General features: G+C 46.8%; 1 protein-coding gene across 22 annotated transcripts in view; it reads left to right on the top strand.

The window, feature by feature from the left end:
- Kalrn (kalirin RhoGEF kinase) overlaps positions 1-23,779 on the top strand; it is a 615,547-nt gene that overhangs the window by 172,647 nt on the left and 419,121 nt on the right. For all 22 annotated transcript variants that reach the window (XM_057764996.1, XM_057764997.1, XM_057765000.1 and 19 more), the window contains exons 2-3: positions 3,960-4,034; positions 9,618-9,732. In XM_057764996.1, coding sequence (XP_057620979.1) covers positions 3,960-4,034; positions 9,618-9,732 — 190 coding nt within the window. The remainder of the gene's footprint in view (positions 1-3,959; positions 4,035-9,617; positions 9,733-23,779) is intronic.

Below are 23,779 nucleotides of genomic sequence, written 5' to 3' on the forward strand. Positions count from 1 at the left end.
CAGAGTACAGCGGGATGGAGGGAAAGAGAGGCAGGGACCTGCGCGCTGGGAAGTTTGCTGTTTTAGTGGAGGGCTGGGACTCAGCCCCGCTTGATGCCATGGTGAGAAGCTTACACAGTCGCTCTTAAATAAGTGCAAATTGTGGAAGCGTGACAGAAAACCAAAAGGAAATAAGGAGCACTCCACGGGCTTCCTGGCAGCCTACACTTCTGAACACTCACCAAATGCTCACTCGGTTGTTTGTTTCTGTGTTTGTTTCAATCAGGATTGCTTTCTGGAGGAGATTGGCCTGGAGCCCAAGCACTCTGCTTCCTTAAGGGAGTCACTACTTTCCCAGGCCCAAGAAACCATGGGCAGGGCCCATGGCACAAGGCCCAGCCCTGCTCTTCCTTAGGGTCAGAAGTGCAGGCTGGGTGCCAGAGTGAAGACCATGGGCATCTTACATATGAGAAGCAGTGAGGAGGAAAAGTGCGAGGGGGACCGGGCAGCAATGTGAGCATGGTGCTCGAGGTACAGGCAACGAGGAGCAGACACAGGCCTGGGAGGAGGCCTGAGCTGGAGAGTTGTGGGGGGGATGGAGGTGGTGATTTTTACTTCCTTAATAGATGCAGAGTGTTTCAACTTTGCTAATTAACAGAACAGCAGGCTTGTAATTCTGACAGCAGCAGGGCATGAGTGTGGTGGGCTTAGCCCTGAAAGCTAGCCAAGCATGCTTTTGTCCTTAAGAGAAAGCACACAACTCCCACACTGGGTCAGGTCCACAAGGGTTCCCATTGACTTGTTTTGTTTTGCCTTAAAGGACTTCCAAGGAGTTAGGGGCTTTTATTTCTTCTCAGGCCTTCTATAGAGGCAATAATGGATCTACTGTTTCAGCAAGCTTGTCTTAAGGAAAAGACTGGTCTACCGTTGGTCTACTGTTCACAGCCTAGTAATGCTATCAGATTACTTTGTGTCGGAGTTAGCAGTTGTGGTGCAAGCTGCCATCCACAGGGCATGGGTACTTAGAGTTCTTCTGTCACTTTTCTTCCATTTCGGCAACTGGTCTACCTGCAAGAGTTACATTCCCCACCCAAACTCAAGAAAGAATGGGCCGGGAAGGCAGGGAGTAGTTGTTCTAGTTGTACAGAGCACTCTGAGACTGAAGGAAGAATCTGCTCCTAATACATCCCTTTTAAAACCTCTTGCTCTGATAGCGGTCTGATCGTGAAGGCCGATAAAGATGCAGAGCCAACTTAGAAAGGCTTAGGGCATTAAAGCTGAGAGGCACCTGACGATCATCCACTTGATTCCCTAGTGTTTATATGACCAGCGATGCCACTGACCTCGTGCACCCCATTTTAGGAAGGGGTAACTTTTAGTCGTTTATTCTTTCATCCAATATTTATTGACCATTTACCAGGAGTCTACCAGGATGTGTACCTGCTAGAGAAAACATGTTCCAATTTCATTGGTCCTGTTTGAGTTAGCGGTCAATGAACTTACCCTTTATTATATATTCTAATGGCTGGTTTCACAGGGGCCTTGGGGGAATTCATACATAGGCTCCTCAGCCAGTGCAAATAGGTTTTATATGCAAGGTCACCCGTTTCTGAGCCCCTGGGCTAATTAGTTTAGCTCTGCTTGGCTTTACATAATGCATGTATTGTTGAAAAGTTATTTGTAATTCAATTTTTGAGAAATGAAAAGCTAATTTAAACCACTAAGGGAACTTTTATATTTAAAAAGATCCCCTAAGCAAATGCTTTTATAATGTGAAAAACCTTGCTGCTGCTGCTGTTGGGAATGATTACTTCCTAGTAATGGCTGAGTAAATCTGGATACTTTGGGAGTTCTTGTGGTGGGCACACAGTCAGGCATATAGCCCAACCGTAATCTGAACTTGCTTGAGAGGCCTCTGGCCCAGGAACTGGAAACCTGCGAGTCTTAGAAGAGGCCAGCTCAGGACTGACATTTACCAGAACCTATGATCACTAGCTACATGGAGGAACGGTTTGCCGCCCTCCAGGTTCTGGACCTTGGAGTGAGAAGGAAGAGAGAGAGAAGGATGAGACTAGGGCCCCCCTCTCTGCAGCTAAGAGTGGTTTGAACATAGCATACCCAGTGCTTCCTCCAAGTTGCCAAGGGTGGCCTTGAATTTATAACCATCCTGCCTTGGCCTTCTGAGGTTACAGACTTGCACTGCCAGGCCTGGCTTACTTTGGGATTGTAAATAATCTGGAAAAAGGTCAGGATAGAATTTATTTTTTATATTAGCATTTTTACAGAAATTAAGTGAGACTATTAGTGTAAGTAGAGTATTTTAAAAACTGAGGAAATATATTTCACTTGTAAAAATAAGTTTTTTTGATACTTCAATGTCACGAGTTAAAGATGGTTAAGAAGCTAAAATGTTTTCCTGTTGTGTGAGGTAGAAACGAAAAAACAAAGCAAATCCTAGGAACTATTTGTAAATTTTGTAATAACTGATGCTAATTAGTCTCTTTCATGAGATGTGACTGTTTGGGGTGTGGGGGATAAGGTTTGAGCGCAGTTATCTGAAGAAACTAAGGTAGAGGCATAAAACAAGGCTTTGGTCTTTGAAGTCAGAACTCTTTGCCAGTGTTGCTTTTTCCTTGGCTGCAGCGCAGTGAGCCTGCAGTTCTTCTGCACACCATCCACTGTGTGCCAACTTCTGAAGAGACGCAATTGCTGAGTTAAAGGTTCATTACATCAGGGAAACATGAAAAAGGGGAGAGAGATGAAATGGTCAGACACTGGAAATGTGATCGGGGTTTGATTATGACCTCTGCTTGGACACCAGCATTCGGTGACACACCTTTTTCTCTTCCTTGGCTGGGTGTGCATGGAGCATCAAATTTCCCTTTCCCTGGGCCAGTGAACTAATTCCTGGTTTGTTGGTAAAATTCTTATGCTGTCAAGAGACTGGAGGTAAAGACAAGCTTGCCCAGCATGCTACTCTCCTTTGTAGATTTCAGACTTGCCCTCACAGCATGTGGACAAAGACGCTAGGACAGCATTTGTGGTCCTGGGCTCTGTAGCCTGGAGCTGGCAGAACTGCTGATCCTCTGTGTGATGTCTTAATGGTGACACACTGCAGAGACCCCAGTTACAGCTCCCAGGGCAAGGGGTGGGTGGTTCTCTTCCAGAGTGCTTGTGTGAGGCACTGGGGTCGATTACCGTGATCACAGGGGGCTAGCCTGGGGTCTAGTCTGGGGTTTTATGCATGTGTGAAAGCTGGTCCTCTCTTCCCACACTCCTCATATGGACTGGGTTGCCCTTTACTTTTAGGAGTACAGTTTTTCTAGGTGAATCTTTCCCAGTTTTGGTGAGTTCCAGGTGTCTGCCTCCAGCACCCTAATAAGAACTTGGTTAGACCCTGGAGATGATTTTCGAACAAGAAGTAAGACTTAAAGGGCCAGACAGACAGAGTACACGTCTTCAGGAGATTTGTTTCTATGGAGGACTGGTGGTGACATTAGGCGTGGGGTAGGTATGGGATGTCATCAACTTTGTTTCCAATTGTTGGATTTTTGTAAGTTATTTTTTCCATTGGTAAAATGAAGTCTAACAGTGTTATCTAGGGTTATTTAGGGTTTTGTAAACTATCTTGCTATTCATCCATACTACATGTTGTCGGGGCGACACCATGCCAGGCGTTAGAGGTACAAACATGCTTTTGAAACATCTTGCCATTTTCAAGTCCCTCAAGCGCAGGGCTGCCAGTGCATCCTTGGGGCATGTACTTGGGGCATGGACTCAGCAGAGGAGTGGCTTGGACTGCCCCCTCCTGAAAAGAGAAGATGATGTTAACCTCATCATGATGGGGATACTCCCTGTGTTGGGCTGGGCTACAGACCTTCATAAGCCCGATGATGGGTCTGAGAGACAGAGAGTGGGACCTTGGGACCTGACAGGTAGCAGACATCTTTATTCTGTTTTTTTTTTTTGTCGTTTCACAGGATCCTTTCGGAATGATGGTTTGAAAGCTTCTGATGTCCTTCCCATCCTAAAGGAGAAAGTGGCCTTTGTGTCTGGTGAGTATCTTCATATGTTCCTTGAGGTGTGTGTGTGTGTGTGTGTGGTGCATGTTTGATGTGTGTGTGTGTGGTGCATATTTGATGTGTGTGGGGGGGTGCATGTTTGATGTGTGTGGCATGTATGTGTGTGTGTGGTGCATGTTTGATGTGTGGTATGTGTGTGTGGTGCATGTTTGATGTGTTGTGTGTGTGTGTGTGTGTGATCACATGCTCGCCTCTGTGAACCTATGAGAAGAGAAGCATTGGCAGTTAGGTTTGTAGCACTGTGAGAGATTCCTGTAGAAAGAGAGTGTCTTCTCCACATGTTCCCCAGGGTTTTTATCTGTTGTTTCTTAGTGCGACACACACAGGAGATTTAAATTGGCTTCAGCTTCTCCTTATCTGTTTTCTTAGCACATGGAACTCAAGTGTTTGCATGGAATTCAAGTTTTCTTCTTGGTTTGTTTGTTTTTTATTGTTTTGTTTACTGAATGGCAACTTCCAAATATTGACTCCATGCTTCCCTCCCAGCCTATCTTACGCACCTAGGTCTCTGAGCATGTAATGTGAGCATCAGCTATCTGCAGCCTTCAGGCCATCCACTGCTTCTTGTAAATAGTTTGATTGGAACCTAGATACCTGTGTTTGGTTAGGTAGAATGTTTGTTTCCCATAATGTCACAAACTTGACAGCTGAACTGGGGTCCTTCTGAATCAGAACTTGGCAGACCCTGGGCATGAGCTGGGTGGTGGGAACAGTGCAGAGGCCTTATCTTGAGAGAGAAGCCCTTTGCTACACCTTGTAGACAGAGCCTTTATTTCTGGAACCTTTATCTTGTCTGCATGAATGGCCGTGGAGTCACAGGGCATGAGTGAGCATGTTCCCATAGTATAATGACTCACCCCATACATAGGCTCTGCTGGCTCGGCTGATATGCCAACCATAGTAGAGAGCAGGGAGAGATGGAGAGAGGAGAGGGGGGTCCTCAGTGGAAAAGGGAAACCATATTTGAGTTGTCTCCACCTTACCATAAAGGAGAGAGGGCAGCAAGTCCATATAGTATGGGAAGGGACACAGTCCCAAACTAGGTACACGGGAGCCTTTGTAGGACTTGTGAATACCACAGAAAGGGGTGGTGCGGTATTTTCTCACAGTTGTTGCTCCAAAAGCTGCCTTGCCCTGCTGTGTTAGGTAGTGAGCCCCTCATTACTAAGGTGTAGAGGCATAGCAGAACAACCTTCCTGGGGTGTGATTTCATCATAGAGGCATGTATGTGACAATCTCAAGGTGAGCTAGGGTTTGGAGTGCTTCCTGAATTGTGGAAAGAGCCCGTGTGGAAGTCCCAGTGGTCTGTGCATTGATGTGCCCCAGGCCTCATAGCCTCAACTCCTAGTACCGGCTTACAGCCCACTTCCTTCCATTTTGTGGCCCTTAGTTAAGATGATGCTCTTCCTGCCCCTTGGGTGTCCTGCTGATGCCCCTGCTTATGCCATGGTTTCCTTCTTAAGAGAACCTTTCCTATACCTGCCAGCTTCCTCCTCCCCTTCCCCGGTTACCTTCCACTTCCCCTCCCCCAGAGGCCTTTTTAGACTTAGCCCATGGTTTCTGACAACATCTTGTTCAGCATCCATCAGGGACGATGAAGACATAGTATGTTCTGACATGGGAACTTTTATTTCCTTGTTTATGCCTCATTTTTCCTATGTAGAGTCAATTAGAATGTGAGTGGGGCCCAGCCAGGCCTGGGAAAGCCCACTGAGAGAGAGGGAGTTGCCTTTATGGGACTCATGGAAGCAGTTTGCCGGGAAAGCAGTCAAGGATGAGGCAGGTAGGAACTTCCCAGAGAGGATAAAGGGCCTGGCAGTGTGCCACGCACTGCTGTGTGCCCGCACGAGCTGAGCCTGACTCATCCTTGCTTGTCTTGAGCTTCTGGGCTTAGGGAACGTTGCCCTCCCATGCCTAGGAAGGACACTAAGGGCGATCGGGAGATGATGATAACTGACTGCATCTGAAAAGGAAAACAAAAATTCATCTCCTTATTCTATACATGCTGAGTCAGAAAACAAAACACAAAATTAAAACCAAGTAGAGAAATCCCCCCCGGTTAAATACTGCAGTGTGACAGTTGCATTTCATTCTGAGAGCAAAACAAGAAGCATGGTAGGCAGAGAAATGGACCATTAGCTGTGCCCACCCTCTTCTACCAGCATCTCAGCTTTGGCCAGGTAAAAGAAAGCATGTTGCCATGACAATGGACATCTGGACTAAGCCAGGGCAACCCAACTATTCCACCTGTAGATGGGCATGTGTGGCGGTGGCTGTGTCTATCCCTCGGTGTGCCTCTATTGTCCCATTCGTGCTGTGTTGTGCTCCACGGCGCACAGCGGTGGGTTCCTGGCCTCCCACTCACAGCGCCCATATCTCTTTTTTCTACTCAGTCCTCCCATGTAGGACCCACTGCATCCCTGGGGTCTCCACACATTTATACCTTGTCTTTGGTCACCCCTGGGTGATCCTTCTCTGGTTTTGGACCCATTGCCATCATTTTCCACTGTTCTCACTGATGCTCCCTGCTAGTGGGGACAGCTTTTCATACTCTAGACCCCAAAGCTTCAAAGTGTGTTCCATAAGATGATCTTTGAAAATGAGGAAGGAAGTTTGGGACTTGCTGAATATTAAAGTCCTCCCACCCTCAACTTGGACCACCCATCGAAGCACATTAACATCTTAAGGCTCTGTAAAATCCTACAATAACCAACTTTATCTCGTCTAACCTGGCATTTCCAACTACAAAATAGCCTCATTCCTTTTAAAAAATGCGTGCGAATACATTAAAATCTTGCAGAGCTATTGTTATTTGAATCCAACTTTTGGTACGCTTCCTGAGATGTGTCTCCCTCCCACGCGACTTCCATATGCTACCCTAACCGGAGCCTGGTACCTCCTCAGAGTGTGAGCCCTCCCCTACTTCAGTCAATGAAACAATGTCTCTCACTTTGGGCCTTCCTCCTTCTCTAGCCCTGTTCCTGTCTACAGGGAGGGAGAGCTGTTGACATTTCTAGAACACCCAACCACTCCACCCCCATTGTCTGCATCCTTATCCTGTAGCTTCTGGCACAGGTAGGGAAAGGGTAAGAACTTGTTGCTCAAGTAAATGGTGATGTTGATGAAAGATCACGCCACCATCTGCGGATCTTTTATTTTGTTCTTAGACGGGTTTAGCTGTCCTTCTCCATGACTTGTCTTATTTTCTTCTCCTCCTGGGTCCTATAGCCTGCCTTAGAGAGAAAGGCACAGCCCTGTAAACTGAGCGCTAGATCCTTCATCTTTCCCCTACTGTGGGGTCTCATTCCATCCACTGTCCCCGGCCTCCCAGCATATACTTGTACTTCTCCTCGACTATACTTATTCTTCCTCTTTATTCTTAGATGTCTTTCCCATTCTGAAAAAAGATAGGATGGATCCTGCTGCCTTTTCTTGTCTCTTGATCCATACAAAAGAGACACCTGTGGAGACAAAAGAGGCAATTTCCCACCTTTGGAGGCTCCCTACATACTCAGAACCTTACCTCCAACTGTGATTCCGAATCTCTTGTCTCAAAGATAAGTACTGGTCTCATGTTGACAGGGGGGCCATACCAACCAACCATCCAAACCACCTGGGCTCTTTTTGCCCATGGGAGTCTCTGCTCCTCACATTCGCATGGCCCTACTTATAAGGTTTTCATTGGAAGGTCAGAGAGAAAGCTAACATTTGTGGCAGACAGACAGATAAACAGACACACACTCCTCTCCAAGGGTGGAAATGCTTAAGGTGATGAGATCAAGGCTAGCAGAGAATGTTGTCTAAGATCCTTCTAGCTTCTGAGAACCCATTTCTCTAACCCTTCTGTTTCCTTTCTTCATATGGATCATGGATCACAGTGGGAGATAAGGTCTTCTTCCAAGGCAGATGAGATCAAGGTGATCATCAATATGAAGAAGTAGGACTGGGGGTATGGAAAGTCTGAACTTGGGGAGCCTGTATCTCAACTCTCTATCTGTACAAATCTACAGTGTTTGGGTAGAAAGGGACTTGGATGTTGGTCTTGCTCAGTGGCTTGATTCTGTTTAATCCTTTCTTCCCTACAACCTCCTCCAACCCTGTGTGTGTGTGTGTGTGTGCGCGCGCGCGTGTTAATGTGAGAGTGCATGTATGTCTTGATGCTTATGCACATGTATGCATATACAGAGGCCAGAGGTCAACACCAAGTGTGTCCTTAATTGCTCTCTACCTTATATTTTAAAATACAGACTTCTGTCTCATCTAGCTCACTGGCTACACTATCTGGCCATCAAGTTCTGGGGATCAGTCTGTCTCCATCTCCCAAATGCTAGGGTTCATCATGTCCGATTTTATGAGGGTGCTGTAAAATCTGAGCTGAAGCCCTCACGTGTGTGTAGAAGGCACTTCACTCATGGAGTCGTCCACCTGGTGTCCTCCTTCAGAAGTCTCTTTAGCCTTCAGGGTGTTCTGGATTCACTGTTTGCCAAGCCGCCCAACGACACCTGTGTGCTCCTGGACTAGAGGAAAACATTATACCTGAGCTCACAATTGGGAGGGACCTGGGTCACTCAATCAAAAAAGAGATCATTTTCTAAATGAGCCAGTGTGGGCTTCTTTTTAGGATCGCTGTGGTGCTATGGTCATGTGCCCATCTTTCTCCCATTAAATCCCCTTTGGTCACCACTTTGCGGATGTCAGTGGGTGCTTGAGATGTAGGTGTGCATCTGTGGTCATACTACAGAGATGGGGGGCCCTTCAGCTTCAGCCCAACCCAACCCCCCTAGAAACTTGGCCTGCTTTATAATTTTATTGTCTGTTAATGAATGAACTTTAAAATTATTCAATACTAGCAAAGAGACATTTGGAAAACTGAGCAAAGAAACAGTAGCCATCTTGAAGCCTCTCCTAATAAGAGCAGTGGTCATCATTTTGGTTCTCTCCTTCCAGCTTTTTTCACATGTGGAGTTTAGTAAGACCCTGCACATACATACTTGTAATGAGAGTTGTGCGCTTCTCCATCAGATGTAGCAGGTGGCAGCTCAGGCAGCTAGTGGGTAGAGCTGTGCTGGGTGGAGACCTCTCAGTGTATCTTCCGTGAGTCTGCAAGACTCCTGGCAGTGCTGTCCGGTTGTCTCTGAGGCCTTTCACGTAATCACTCTGGGACATGTGACTCCACATCACTGGTGTCTGCAAAGAGAAGTGACTGAAGGTTCAATTTCCTAGACAAAGCACTTTGCCTAGCTTGTTTTCTCAGCATGAACAGTCACAACACTTACTATCTCACTCATGCCCAGGGTGCTCCTTTCCTCGGTGGCCTTTCTCTCGCTGGCTCACCAGTCCTTGCCATAACCCTGCAATGTGCCCACTGTCATTTTTATCATCTGTGGATGAGGCAGCAGAGATCTAAAGAGACTTGCCCAAAGTCATCCACCTTACCGTTATGTAGCTCCTACCCTGATTTTTCTGGGTGCTCTGCAGCCTGTTCTTTTGACATCATTTTTCAGTTGGCTTTCCTGGATGATGCTTTTCTTAAACTCCCTCTCTTGCTCCCTTCAGGGGGCCGTGATAAGCGAGGCGGACCCATCCTGACCTTCCCTGCCCGAAGCAATCATGACAGAATAAGACAGGAAGACCTGCGGAAACTCGTGACGTATTTGGCCAGCGTGCCAAGGTAAGGTGAAGGGGAACCGTCTGTAGGGAAGGGGAGCTGAGCTGATGCCAGTGAGCTGAGAAAGCCACTGTGCCTGCCAGGGGCCCTTGGATTGGTTTCTAATTGTTCCTGGAACATCATCAGCTATTGTTCGCCACAGTCCCATTTTTCCCATTGTTCCTGCTGGGGTTCATCTGGAAATGGTAACTGAGGGCAGAGGTGAGAATCCCAGGCTACAAAGACTGCTGTGGGGCCTGTGACAGGAGATAGCCTGGCCTGACTTGGAGGAATGGGAAGCTGCTGTTTACTTTCATGACAACTTCTGGCTCTCCCGCTCTGGCTTACATAGTGGTTACTTTTACATTGTCTGAATCTAAATGTATGGCCCTTGGATTTGGGGACAAATAGCTTGTCTTGTGTCACTCCCCTAGAAGTCGCACATGGTTCAGTGTCAGTCCTGCCTTCTCAAGCAGGGTGATACTGCTGAAGAGGAAGGTAAAGAGTGATTATTGAGGCAGCAAGTGAATTTCAATTTGTACATATTAATTACAGACATACACACATGTAGACATATGTAATATATGTGTGATACTAAATTTCACTGATGAAGAGATTGGGGGTGTAAAGGATTCCTCCAGGGCAAAGAGTAATAATAAAAGAAAGATTGGGAAACACTGTCTCGATGCCACCCTAGAGATAGCTGGTGAAGGACATGCCACAGATGTGGTTTGTGTCTTTGAGAAGGTAGAGAAGAGACTTTGACTAGTTAGAATGTAACAGGCAGAAGAACCCTCAGGAACAGTCTGGGCAAATGTATGGCATTGGTGAATGAATAAAGAAACTTGGCATTTCAAATATAAGACGGGGCTGACATTGGATGCGAGTGGCTCTCAGGGATGCTGCGGAGGGGACACGCCCCTCCTGACTGCTGCCCTGGTACCCATTCCTCGTCTGCAATGCTATTTTCTGTCTCGTAGCCAGAGTGGGTGCCTGTGGAGTGTTGGTTGTGGGAGATAAGAGGTGGTGCCTTGGGCTTTCAGAATTTTCATTTTATGGGAGAATTAGTAAATTAGTCAGAGGAACTATAAATTCTACTCTGTCTGCAAGGAGACCTGGGATATTTTTGAATGTGCTGATTAAGTTCTTGAAGCAGGTGTCAAGCGAGGCAAGCAGCACATTTCGGGAAGCTCCAGGGGAGGAAATGTGAAGGGTTGGCAGGTGATGACGGGCAGGTGGTAAAGGAGTTTTAGGAGCAGTGTCACATGCTAACACACATGTCGAGTGGAGTGGTGAGCCCGGAGAGCCACGAGCAGAGGGCCCTAAACAAACAGATGTGGGAAAGGATCTTTTTTTTTTCTTGATGATATCCACGGGGGTCTTCTGCTCCAGTGAAAGAACTTTGGATTATACCCAAAGAACTTTTAAAGTATGAATGCATGAGAGTCAACTGGAGACTAAAAGAGCCTGGAAAGACATACTCCTGTCCGACTCTGAGCAAGGATGTGGTCGAAATAAGCTATGATTGCGCTGTATAATTTGGTAATTTAGCCTTGTAGGACTAAGCAGTTTTAAAACGTGCCTTCCCCAAGTACTCTGGTAGGTGTGAGACAAGGCACTCTCTGCGGCCATTTACTGGAGTAGTTTTTGTGGGAACTTGTGATAGACTCTCAGTTCTTTTAGAGTTCCAGCAGAAGCAAAGGATGCATTTTTCTTCCTCGGTGTTCATGGCATCCTACAGCCCAGACGGGCTCATCCCTCCTATAGAATAAAAGCTGAAGAGTTGGGAGAGCACATTTTCCTTCATCCTGACTTGCTAAGCAAAGACTGGGACAAAATGGATCTGAAGCAATTAGGAAAGGAAGAGATTTCTGCTGGGTAAAAGATTAAATCCCCAGAAGGGCTGGCTGAGAGGAAGGTCGTGAGAACAAAGGAGAGATGACAACCTTCTCTGCCAGGGGCACACTGCATGTTGCTTTCTGCCTCCCAGCATGGCAGTCCGTGCCCCCCCCCCACTCCAGGGCATATGGGCTCCTTGCAGCTTCTGGTGGGTGGGAGGCGGGAAAGCTCTTGTTATCTTCAGTAGCAAGAATTGTCTGTTGAGTCCTTCGCCTCCCCTCAAGGGGACCTGGACTCACTGGGACCGTGAGCAGCAGCTTCCATCTTCCAACTAGTTGTGCCTACCAAACATTCCCTAATTCTGTTGGCCGGATGCTCACACACCATCACTCGTGGGTACAGAATCTACAGTCGAATTATTCTAAGGACCGTGACGTGTGCTAGGAAAACTGAGAATTTAGTGTGCTACTCTTCCGCCTAGTTGTGGCGTTGAGTGTGGAATGAAGCTAGATCAGGTGAATGATTCTGAGGAAAAGGAATTATTGATCCTGAGTCATGGTCCAGGGTGCTGGAAAGAGTAGGTTTCAGTTAGGAGACGAAGTATTTATTACAGGCCAGTGTGCTCAAATCTGTAGGTGATATTTGATATTTATTTATTCGTGCCCTTATTTATTATTTAACAAAATATTTATTGACTCTATATGCCAGGCAGATTGAGGATTCATGGTTAGCAAGAGGAGACATACTGAGGAAAGTAGAAGCCTGGGTATTTCTCTACATAATCCAAATAACAGGAATAGCAGTGCAGACATGGCTGTACGGGAGCATAGAACTGAACCAGCTAGCAGAAGACCACACAAGATGGGCAACTGAGAGGTGGAAGGATCTGGACCGCAAGGGACCAGCCCGTTTAGGAAAGATGATTAACAGAAGTTGTAATAATTAGAAATGAAGAATCACGCTGTGTGATGTGCAGGGATGCCGTGTCAAGACCACTGCATCCAGCTCTGCAACATCACGCTGTGTGTTGTGCAGGGATTACATGCCAAGACCGCTGCATTCAACTCTGCAACATCACACTGTGTGCTGTGTATGGATGCCGTGTCAAGGCCACTGCATCCAGCCCTGCAACATCACCCTTGTCCGTCTCATACACCAAGCTGAGTTCTGTCAAAGTAGTCCACTGTAGCATCCACAAATGGGAGAAGAGAGAAACAGTCTCTGACTTGGTCAGAGGCGCTGTCCTAATGAGGAAGGATCTGGGTAATTTACTAGTGCATCCCTAGTACAAGATAGAGATCAGGACTCAAGGGAAGAGCCTGCCCACCTGGGAGCTGTCAGCAGCGGTGCTCTGCCTCTCCTCAGATCAGTGGACACTGGACAGTTTCTGGGAGGGATGCTGTAGAAAGAATGACTCTGCTAAAACAGACTGTGTTTCTAAGTCTCTTTCCTGTCCTGAGTTCTAGGTTGCTGTGATATGAAAATGTATGCCCCATAAAATCCAGGATCTCAAACCAACAGTCACATCCTTCTCTGGCTCCCTAAATAACACATTGCCTGGCGTCTTGTCTATATCTTCAGTCCTAAGACAACTGCTTTCTGGTCTCCTAAGACTCTTGGTGTGACTTTTGGGGCATTACCTGGGGCCAGAGATCAATCAAGGATATAACAGTTCACATTAGTTCTAAGCTACACTTTCAGGGCACTTCTTGAGTTGAGGTCTTTTCTCATCTTGCTTCTGATGAGTTTGGACATCCACACTTTGAGTCTCTTCTAGGCATCTTGTTCTGAGAAATCATAGGTTGTGAAAGACCTTTAAAGTCTTCCCTTCCACCCACTGACTTCAGTACGTACTTACTAATTGTCTACTATGAGCCAGGCCATAGGCAGGAAGCAGTACAAGCTCTCATGGTATCTTCTCTCACTGTCAGCCGTCATACGCTTATCTACCTACCTTTTATTGCCCTTCCAGTCTGCTATCTGCATGCAGTTACAAAGGAAAAACTGAGACAGGATCAGTTGATGAGTGTCCCCCAGAGTTGAGAGATAGGGTTGAAAATGCAAACTGGGAATAAGCAGGTGTCCAGGCATCGTCCACAGTGCGGACTGATGGCAGCTGGCCGTACGCTTTAGGTAGCCGTAAGCTTGTTTCTGTCACAGCGACTTGCCCCTTCTCTTCAACACTGTTATCCCGCTTTGTCGCAATCATCTTTTTGCTGTTCCTAAGGTACCAAGTGCTTCAATTCTGCTCCTAGCAGTGCTGCCAAGATGCTGAGTGTTGTGTCAAGGAATGCAAGTGTCATATCAGTGAGGAGAGATGACAAGAGATTAGGACGGGTTATTCTTGAATGCCAGTCAAACCAAAGTGCCTTTATTTGTAGCTTATTATTTGATAATATTTGCACCTCATCTTCTATTGATTCCAGCAAAAGATAAATTGGGCTTAAAGCCAGAACTGTCTTTGTGCTACATCACTGAAAAATAATTATAAGCAGAAAGGACCAGAAAGACAGCTAAAGGAAGAGGAGGAGGAATTGCAAAGGTGTCTTCCTACTGTTTTTAGCACGAGAGAGCGGAAGCTATCCAAAGTGTCACTACCACAAACACTCTGTTATTAGGACCTGTCAGGGAGTGCTGTTGTGCCCTGTCCTTTGTTCTGGGACCATCAATTAAAGGAAGGTACAGGGAGAAATAGAAGTGATGGGAGGCCAGGAAAAAGGACGAGTATGAACAGTAGGTCACTGTTTATATGTACATTTGCATAAAAGTTATGTTTTAAAAGCCACTTTAAGTGTTTTTTGTTGCCCGAGTCGAAGGTTTATTGTTTCTATTACATGTTCTGCATCTTACACATATTTTCCAGCAATATCAGTGAAGTGTTCTTTTGTTAGCTGTTTATAACATTGGTCCCGAAGAGCAAATAATGTTCTATTATGTGGTAAGGAATATAAAACCACAGAAGTTGATGCCACTGTTAGTCATCACCTTCCTCAGCGTGCACCAACCTTTGCTGAAGGGGGTGGAGAGGTATCACATACACAGCTTCAGGTCTCAGTTCTACCACAGAAACGTGGCCTCAGCTTGCAGAGTTTAAGGCGACACTGAGGGGCAGCTTATAAAGATGTAAGGAGGCTTGGGAAAACGCTGGGATTTGAAACAGCAGCTAAAGGGCAATGTGAGTCTTTCTAGGCCCGAGGGGGCACGGTTTGGAAGGAACAGAAAGGCTCCAGAGCCGTGGGTTTGGGGGAGAGAAGTCACTAGTACATAGTGACTTCCTGGTGGGAAGGGGACAAGGATTTGATGTCGTGAGATTACTCTCCTCTGTTCTCCTGCTTGCTGTTGTCTGAGTGCTCCCAGAAGTCAGGTGGCAAGGGAGCCTACGGATGTAGTTGATATGGCCCAGCCTTCTAAGACCTTGTCTACTGTAGAGTGAGCTTTTGGGGTGCCGATGGGAGCTATTTGGTCTAGGGTGAGACAGGGGCATGGGGCAGTGCAGGGGACTGACCTGCATTGTTATTCCACTTGTCTTAGTCCAGTATTCTAATGCCTGATTTGGAATTACCTCATCAAGGTGTTGTGAAGAAAGCTTTCAGTCACCCAATAATCATTGCTCTCTCCCCCAAAGGAGGTATCAGTAGTCATAATTTTAAAAATATATGAATGAGCACACAGCAGTACCTGCAATTTAAAAAAGAACGGATATACTGAACATGAGAATTGCAAGCATGGTAGTGGGATAAACTCTTCCCTCCGGCCTCCAACTTGAGAGGCTGAGCATGACCTCCACTCTTGATGCTTCCCACAGCTGCTTCCCCCTCCGGCATGCCCCTAGATGCAGCCACTGCTGGAGCGTTGTGTTTATTTTCCCCTTAGCCTTTTTTGGTATAGTTTACCCCAATTCCCATAGTTCAGTCTTGTTTCTCTTGTTTTGGAGCTCAGCAAAGTGATTGCTAGTACCATATTCAGGTTTCTGTGAGTCGCTTTCCTGACAAGAGTAATAAGCCAAACATGGACAAATCTTTAACTCTGATTCAGAGTGAAAAAGAAACAACTTTTGACTCTGAGGACTCATAACCAAATTATTAATATAAGATAAATGGGCACTGAGGTATCCCCTGAGAAGTTCCTCTTAGTTAACTCAAACAAGGAAAATCAATCCTGATTACTTTTTTTTAGGACTCTGAAGAGGTGCTATAATTGATATCAAAGAATAAGTGGAATTCTTTTCAATTCATTGATTGCTATTGAGTAAAGGTTGCCAAGTGCTGACCTGGTGCAGAGGGTAGATAGATTCTCCTTCTGTGGTCTGGAAGAGTCCAGCATGAACAGCACCTGAGGTCGGTGCTGGGTGCAGAGCTGAGCCCAGTGCTGTGGGCTTGCAGCATGGGACACCCCCAGCGTTGTTGCCTTGGGGTGGGGGTGGGGGAGACTTTACAGTGTAGGCTGGAATGCTAGGAGACTCTTGTTTTAAACTCTTGCCGAGAATGGGGCAGCCCAGACAGAGGGAAGGGCTCAGGGCAAGGGCAGAGTGAGGCAGGGAAGGTCAGGTTTTCAAATTATGTTTCAAAAGCCCAGGATAGAAACATAAGGACTTTTGAGAGTGGCAGAAAGGAATTCCATAGGTCCAATTAAGAAGTTTTTCTGATAGGTGTTCATATGGAGGACAATTAAAGTTACATTTTAGAGGACTGACTTTGGAAGCTGAATGGAAGATGGGATGGAGAAGGCTGGGGCACGGATGGTTGTATTAGATGCAGGATAATAGTAATGGCTGGCATTTACTGAGTCTGTACTAGAGCAGCCCCAGGCACTGCCAAAAGGAACTTACAAACCTTGACTTAATTCTCTCCGTGCCTTGAAGTCATGTTATTATCATTCCCAATTCACTTAAGGGGAAATTGAGGCCTGGGAGGTTAAGCGACTTGCCTGTTGGGGGCACAGCCAGTATAATTTGAAGCTAGATGGTCTCTAGTATCAAAGCCTGTGTTTTATGTATCAAAGAGAAGAGGAAACCAGAGCAGATGGTGTAGCTGTGGTGACAGAGCAGGGGACTGACAAGTGAGAGGTGGGCTCAAAGGTGGCTAAGACCCAATTGGGGAAGAAGAGGAGGAAGAAAGGAGCTGGGGCTGTGTGATAATCATGGGCTGAACCATCCATCCTTCCAACCTGCACCCCCAAAGTTCTCTATGGAAGCTGGGTGTAAAGGTCACCGGGGCAGGAAATGCAAGTGGTGATTGCCACACAAACCTAAGGAAATGCAAGTGGTGATAATTGCCACACAAACCTAAGGAAATGCAAGTGGTGATGGTTGCCACACAAACCTAAGCTTCTGCTGGCCAGGGTTGACTTGTGGCTGTGGTAGTTTGGGACACTGGAGAGGGTCGGTGTTTTAGAGTTTCTCTCTCGTGTTCATGTTCAGTCCCAGACAAGCAAACTCAGCTTGTTTATGCTCAACTGTGGAAAACACCAGATTGTACCAAGGGATGTAGGGAAACCGTAAAAGCAATTAAACTGTAGGATTATTAAAGGAGATAAAGACTGTCAGTAGCAGGGGACCCCTCCCTCACCCTGTCCTCTCTGCGCAGGCACAAATCCAATGGGTAAGTTGTGTCGTATGATAGTGAAGTAATGGTCTCCCTGCTCTTTTTTCCTTGGGTCTCAGGTGGGTCCTTCACACAGCTACCTGCCTGTTTCTACCTTCTGAGGTACTGTTCTGAGGTCAGGCACATGTTTCTGGACTTAGCTGATAAGCAGCTTAGGTTGGTTCACTCCTGTGATCTGTCCACTGCTGTAAGGACTTGGCAGGTCTGCGCAGTCCTGGTGGGGCCGACTGTTGCTGGGCCAAGAATGAGAAGGAACAGGTTGTAGGGAGGAAGGGAAGAATGGAGCAGAATGCTTCAAACACAGAGGCAGCGTTTGTGACTCCCTGGGGAAGGACAGCTCAGGCGAGCCGAGACAGAAACCATGTGGCCATGAGTTACTGTGAGGAGCAGCCTTGAGTATCCCAAGAACCAGGAAGTGCCTTCAGGAGATAAATCAAAGGCTCAGCTCTGCGTGTCAGAATCCTAGTAGAGGGATTGTTGTGTCGGCTCCATGTGTCTTCCGTGTGCCTCGCAGAGGGCACTCTGGGGATTGCCACTGACCTTGTGGAAGGATATAGTGTGCTAGCCGAGAGAGTAGGCTTGTGAGAAATTATGGACATTGTTGCAAATTCTGTGGGGACTTCTGGCCCAGAGGAGCTGCCCTCTGCAGGAGTGTGCATGTGCTCACTAACCCTTTGCTTGCTTATGAACCACAGTGTGCTTGAGGGTTCAGTGGGATAAGACACAGAAGCAGCTCAGGCCCAGACAGCTGACTGGAGTTGGCAATTCCTTTCCTTGCCTTGCCAGGTTGTTCCTTGTACTGCTCCCTCAAAGTTAGGGGTGGAGCTATGCTTATGTCATGGTGGTGAAGCTATAGGCTAAAAACATAGACTAGGCCTGTAGTAAATGGTGAAGGAATATGTATCTACGTCTAATGCCCTCTTTTTTTTTTTACATTGAAACGTATTTATAAAGTATTTTTAATTTAAAGCATGGAAAAATGAAAATCTTTTGGAAAGCACTTATAACTCTAGAGATCTTATTATCTAGAGATAACGAGAGTTAATATATTGTCATATTTCTTCCATGTGTTTTAGAGCTTATGAAAAAACACAGGAAATCCTATCATTCATCTTATTTTCACTTACTTTTATACCACAAGACAGTTTCTTAACATCGTGAAGTTGTATCATGGGATGTATCATATCTAAATTAACTCTAGCAGAAGTGTCTTAGTTAGGCTTCCTGTTGCTGTGATAAACACACTATGACCCAAAGCAGCTTGGGGAGGAAAGGGTTTATATCAGTTTACCATACCAATCACCATCCATCATGAAGGGAAGTCAGGACAGGAACTCAAGCAGGAACCAGGAGGCAGGAAGTGGAGCAGAGGCCATGGAGGAGTGATGCTGCTTCCTGGCATGTTCAGCAGACTTTCTTACATAATTCAGGACCGCCTGCCCAGAGAGGGCACCACCAGCAATGAGCAGAGCCCTCCCACATTAATCAGCGATCAAGGAAATGTCTACAGGCTTGCCCACAGGCCAGTCGAATGGCGGCATTTTCTCACTTGAGGTTTCCCCTTCCCAGGCCACTCTAGCTTGTGTCGAGTTGGCAGAGCACTGGCCACCATAATAAGACATCTAAATTATTTCTGAAACTTCGCTGTCATAAGTAATCCTTCTTAAACATCATATATGAACCTTATCAACAGCTTCAGTGGTTTCTTTCTTTGTGAATTTTTTGAGATTGTAATACAATCACATTTTCCCCTTCCCTTTCCTACCTCTGAACCCCCGCATAGACCCTTCCCCTCCCCACTCTCCTTCAAGTTCATGACCTCTTCTCTTTCTAATTGTTATTGCATGCATAGACACACGTATTCCTAAACAGAATCTGTTGGATCCACTCCGCGCTACCGCTACCTGTATGTGGTGTCCAGGCTGACCACTGGGCACTGGCCAACCAGTTGCTATGCTCGGAGAAGGTCGGTTCTCCTGTCCCCAGCTTTCCTCAGTTGCTGATAGATGTAAGCGGTTTCTCTGCTATAGATTTGTGGCAGCGATGGGAATGTTTGTTAAGGTGGGTGAGATCACACTGCTTTCAAGGTTCCCAACTTGTACTCCCAGTGTGAGTTGCTTCGACTTCGAATTCTTGCTTTGACACAAATGTAAGTGTAGCTGTTCACCACTGCCCAGGAACCACGGTCCATTGTTTCTGTCATCATGAAGAAAATCCAACACACATTACACAGCGAGGCCCTGTTCCTGCTGTGTACGGCTAAGGGGATTGTCACAGGACTTGCCCCTTCTGGCAAAGGTTAAAAAAAAAAAAAAAAAAAAACTTTCTTAAAATAGCATGACCCCTTAACAGAGACCTCACAGAAGTGTTCCGAGCTGCTGTGACATGTAGCCAAGGCCAGACTATTGTGTCCTTGGTGAACCGTTAGCTTTCCCTCTGTGCTTTAGCTTGTCAGCTGGTTGAACAGTCAGTCCCCAACTTGGCTCAGTGAAGCTATCAGCCTTCTCTATGCCCAGCGGAATTGGTGGCCTCATATGCCCTCTCTCAGCAAAGTGAGGCCTCCTGGGAGTTCATTTCTGGGCAGCTCAGGTGTGGTCCTTAACTCTTTTAGCCCACTGGAGTCCTTAGTTCACCAAGAGCAGGCTGATTATGAGGCCAGAGTGTCTGCTGCAATCTTGATTAGGTGAACTTCAGTGTCAGGTGAAATAAGACCCAATGCAGTCAGGCCTTCCTAATGTTCATGGTGGTCAGGCTGATTTGAATTTATCTAGGACTCACCTGGTGAGGGAGCTATAAACAAGGGAGCTCCTCGAATACAGATGCTGAGAGACAGCCTAGCTATGAGGGGGTTGTTTTCTTGTTTGTTGTTTGTTTGTTTTTCTTGGTGGGTCCTGGATTAGGTGCTACTTCCCTTCCCCCATTTCAGGGACATTTGCAGCATGTTTCCCATTCATGACTTTCCACACTCACCAATGGTTAGGTCTCATGTTGTGCCCTTTGCTGGCCTTCCTATGCTGTGCCCTTTGCTGGTCTTCTTCCTATGCTGTGTCCTTTGCTGGTCTTCTTCCTATGCTGTGCCCTTTGCTCGTCTTCTTCCTATGCTGTGCCCTTTGCTGGTCTTCTTCCTATGCTGTACCCTTTGCTGGTCTTCCTATGCCGTGTCCTTTGCTGGTCTTCTTCATATGCTGTACCCTTTGCTGGTCTTCTTCCTATGCTGTACCCTTTGCTGGTCTTCCTATGCCGTGTCCTTTGCTGGTCTTCTTCATATGCTGTGCCCTTTGCTGGTCTTCTTCATATGCTGTACCCTTTGCTGGTCTTCTTCCTATGCTGTACCCTTTGCTGGTCTTCCTATGCCGTGTCCTTTGCTGGTCTTCCTATGCCGTGTCCTTTGCTGATCTTCCTATGCTGTGCCCTTTGCTGGTCTTCTTCCTATGCTGTGTCCTTTGCTGGTCTTCCTATGCCGTGTCCTTTGCTGGTCTTCCTATGCCGTGTCCTTTGCTGATCTTCCTATGCTGTGCCCTTTGCTGGTCTTCCTATGCCGTGTCCTTTGCTGGTCTTCCTATGCCGTGTCCTTTGCTGATCTTCCTATGCTGTGCCCTTTGCTGGTCTTCTTCCTATGCCGTGTCCTTTGCTGGTCTTCCTATGCCGTGTCCTTTGCTGGTCTTCCTATGCCGTGTCCTTTGCTGATCTTCCTATGCCGTGTCCTTTGCTGGTCTTCCTATGCTGTGCCCTTTGCTGGTCTTCCTATGCTGTGTCCTTTGCTGGTCTTCCTATGCCGTGTCCTTTGCTGGTCTTCCTATGCCGTGTCCTTTGCTGATCTTCCTATGCCGTGTCCTTTGCTGGTCTTCCTATGCTGTGCCCTTTGCTGGTCTTCCTATGCTGTGTCCTTTGCTGGTCTTCCTATGCCGTGTCCTTTGCTGGTCTTCCTATGCTGTACCCTTTGCTGGTCTTCTTCCTATGCTGTACCCTTTGCTGGTCTTCTTCCTATGCTGTACCCCTTGCTGGTCTTCTTCCTATGCTGTGTCTTTTGCTGGTCTTCTTCCTATGCTGTGCCCTTTGCTGGTTTTCATCCTATGCTGTGCCCTTTGCTGGTCTTCCTATGCCGTGTCCTTTGCTGGTCTTCCTATGCTGTGTCCTTTGCTGGTCTTCCTATGAGTAGTATTTGTTTTCAAGCTTCTGTGGGATACTGATGCTTCACAACACTGGTTTTGTACCCAGGCTGCCTTTATTAGGTACTTTTTGGTAATTCAGGTGTGCTGCCACCAAGTGGTAGAGTACTTCTGCTCAGCTACACGGGAGAGTATGAAGAGGCTCCAGATTAACATTCTGTTCTCTGCTCATCGGGTATTGTGTTTTCCAGATCTACTTTAAAAAAAAATTAAATACTAACAGTTAAATAGCAATATACTCATCCATTAAAAATATGTTTAACACAAGTTTTCTCTGATAGAGTAAAAGCAAATAAAATGTTGTATGTGGAAATGACTGGCTTAGACACACAATTGCCAGCTGAAATGAGGCATTTTATAATGATGCTATTTGGGGGAGATTTGTTTAAAGAATATAGCATTTGTATTCAGTCTTAGCAGAGGGGACGTGCCCTGGTCATCGTTATCTCTCAGGATGCCCACAGTCTTCATCACCATTGCCATCAACCACAGAGCTGGAGGCAAAGTCTTAATTTGTCTTTTCAAATCCTTCCTGTCAAATGCTGCTTTTCTTCTTTGCACATGGAACATGGGAGAACATACTTCCGGGGTTTCCCACACTCCTTCCCTCTACTGAAAGTGTTTGCCCACCACCTCATGGTGTCTGGAGTTGCCTTAGATGAGATATGTTCTACATATGTTCTTCATATGTTCTACAAGTCTCCCTTGTCTGCCTAGTAATGTCCAAGAATAAATAATTGAGCAAAATTTGAAAAAGACCATTGAGCCTAGAGAGTTTGTCACAGGGAGAAGGCCTGGTCTCTCTCACGAGATCAGATGGGCCATAGGACATGTGCTCTTGAGAACAGGGAAAGCTTTGCAGCGTGACTCTCACTATTCATCCCTGAGTTTGCAGAGCACCTTGATAAAGGGCAGGTCCTCATTCCTAGACTCCTCCTAAACACTACCAGGAATCTTGTGAGTGCGAAGTCGCCAGTCTAGGCCTCCTTCAGGATATCCCATGCCCCTGTCAGGGTCTGCAAGGAATCTGGGCCTCTTGCTGGGATGAAGCCTGCACAGGCCTGGAGGCAGCAGGTGTGGTCTGTCTCATGGAGGAGGTGCTGCTGTTTCTAAACTGAGCGAGGATGACAGCCAGTTCTCCAGAGCCCAGACGGAGCACTCTTGTCAGCGTGGTGACTCAGCGAGGACAAATATGTTTCCGGATAATGTACTGACATAATCCCAGTGTGTGTCCTGATGGCCCTGCCTCTTCTCTCCTAGAGGCTCCTTCCCTCCCAAACTCCCAGTTGTATTAGGTCACGTGAGGACCAGGACTGGTTTGAGGAGCTGAAAAGCCCTGATGCCAAAGCATTTTCTCCCTCACGTCTCTTGGACTGTTCTGTCCACAGCTGGAATTTTATCTGTTCCCATCACCAGTCATTCATGTGCTGGTTTTTGGCGTGGTGCCTGAGCCAAGGTTTGAAGCTGTGACACACCCCATCCTGGTTCCCTGAGGGAAGAGAACATTCTTGATTTCCAGATTGGGATGTGGGAAGACCTAGCTTTCCAGCTGGTCAGCTGAAGAGAGACTCCCTGTCCTAGTCCCTGCAACAGGACCATCCCTTCCTGCAGCTGCCCAGCCCTGACCACGATGAGTTGCTCTCTCAGTTCTGGGGGTGTGCAGGACAGTCGCTTACATACACCAACCCCGAGGGGCTGGTCAAGTGATCCTATGGCATCTTCAGCTTGTTCTCAATTACAGACTATTTGGGATGGTTTGGGGGCACCAGTTTTTGCCTTCAGGAAGGATCATGGTTTGGTCATGTGTCCAAGATCCAGGAGAAAGAGAAAACCAAAATGTGTCCAAGGCAGCAGTCAAGTTTCTAGTTGACTCTCTCTTTGGTCTGTTATTCACGGATATGAGTAGTAATCACACTGTTACTATTTTAGATTCAGATATGTTTTTCCATCCTTCTGACCTACCTGGTCAGACAGGCAGATGGAGAAACCATAGTGACTGGGCTCAGGTTTGCTGAAGAGGGCTGAGGAGGCAGAGGGAGAATACAGAGGCTGTGGCACTTGCTTTCCAGATTTCTTTTTCATCCATTGCTTTGACTATTTCATTTCTGCTTCATGTTTTGAGTAACCCAGAAGAAAATATAGAGGCTGTTGTCCTAGGCAGACCTGTCAGTCTCCATTCCGCCCATCCCTGGATCTACCCCTCTGCCACCTCCTAGAATCCCAGAAGTGAAGTGGCTGCAGTCTTCCGGAAGTGTCCAAGGCGGTATTCTCTTGGAGAGGGAGGCTCCCTCCTCATCACATCCCAGGCCAGCTGCCAGTATGTCTCCTCCTTAGCAAATTCAAGTTGTTTCAGAGCTCAGCTGAAATGACCTTGCTGATGACAAATGTGGCATCTGGGTCATGCAGCAAGTTGGTGACCTTTTGGGGATGAGGGGGCATCTTCTTCAGGAGGCTTCATGC

Source organism: Chionomys nivalis, chromosome 3 (genome assembly GCF_950005125.1).
Source record: "Chionomys nivalis chromosome 3, mChiNiv1.1, whole genome shotgun sequence".
In the NCBI taxonomy this organism is placed as follows: domain Eukaryota; kingdom Metazoa; phylum Chordata; class Mammalia; order Rodentia; family Cricetidae; genus Chionomys; species Chionomys nivalis.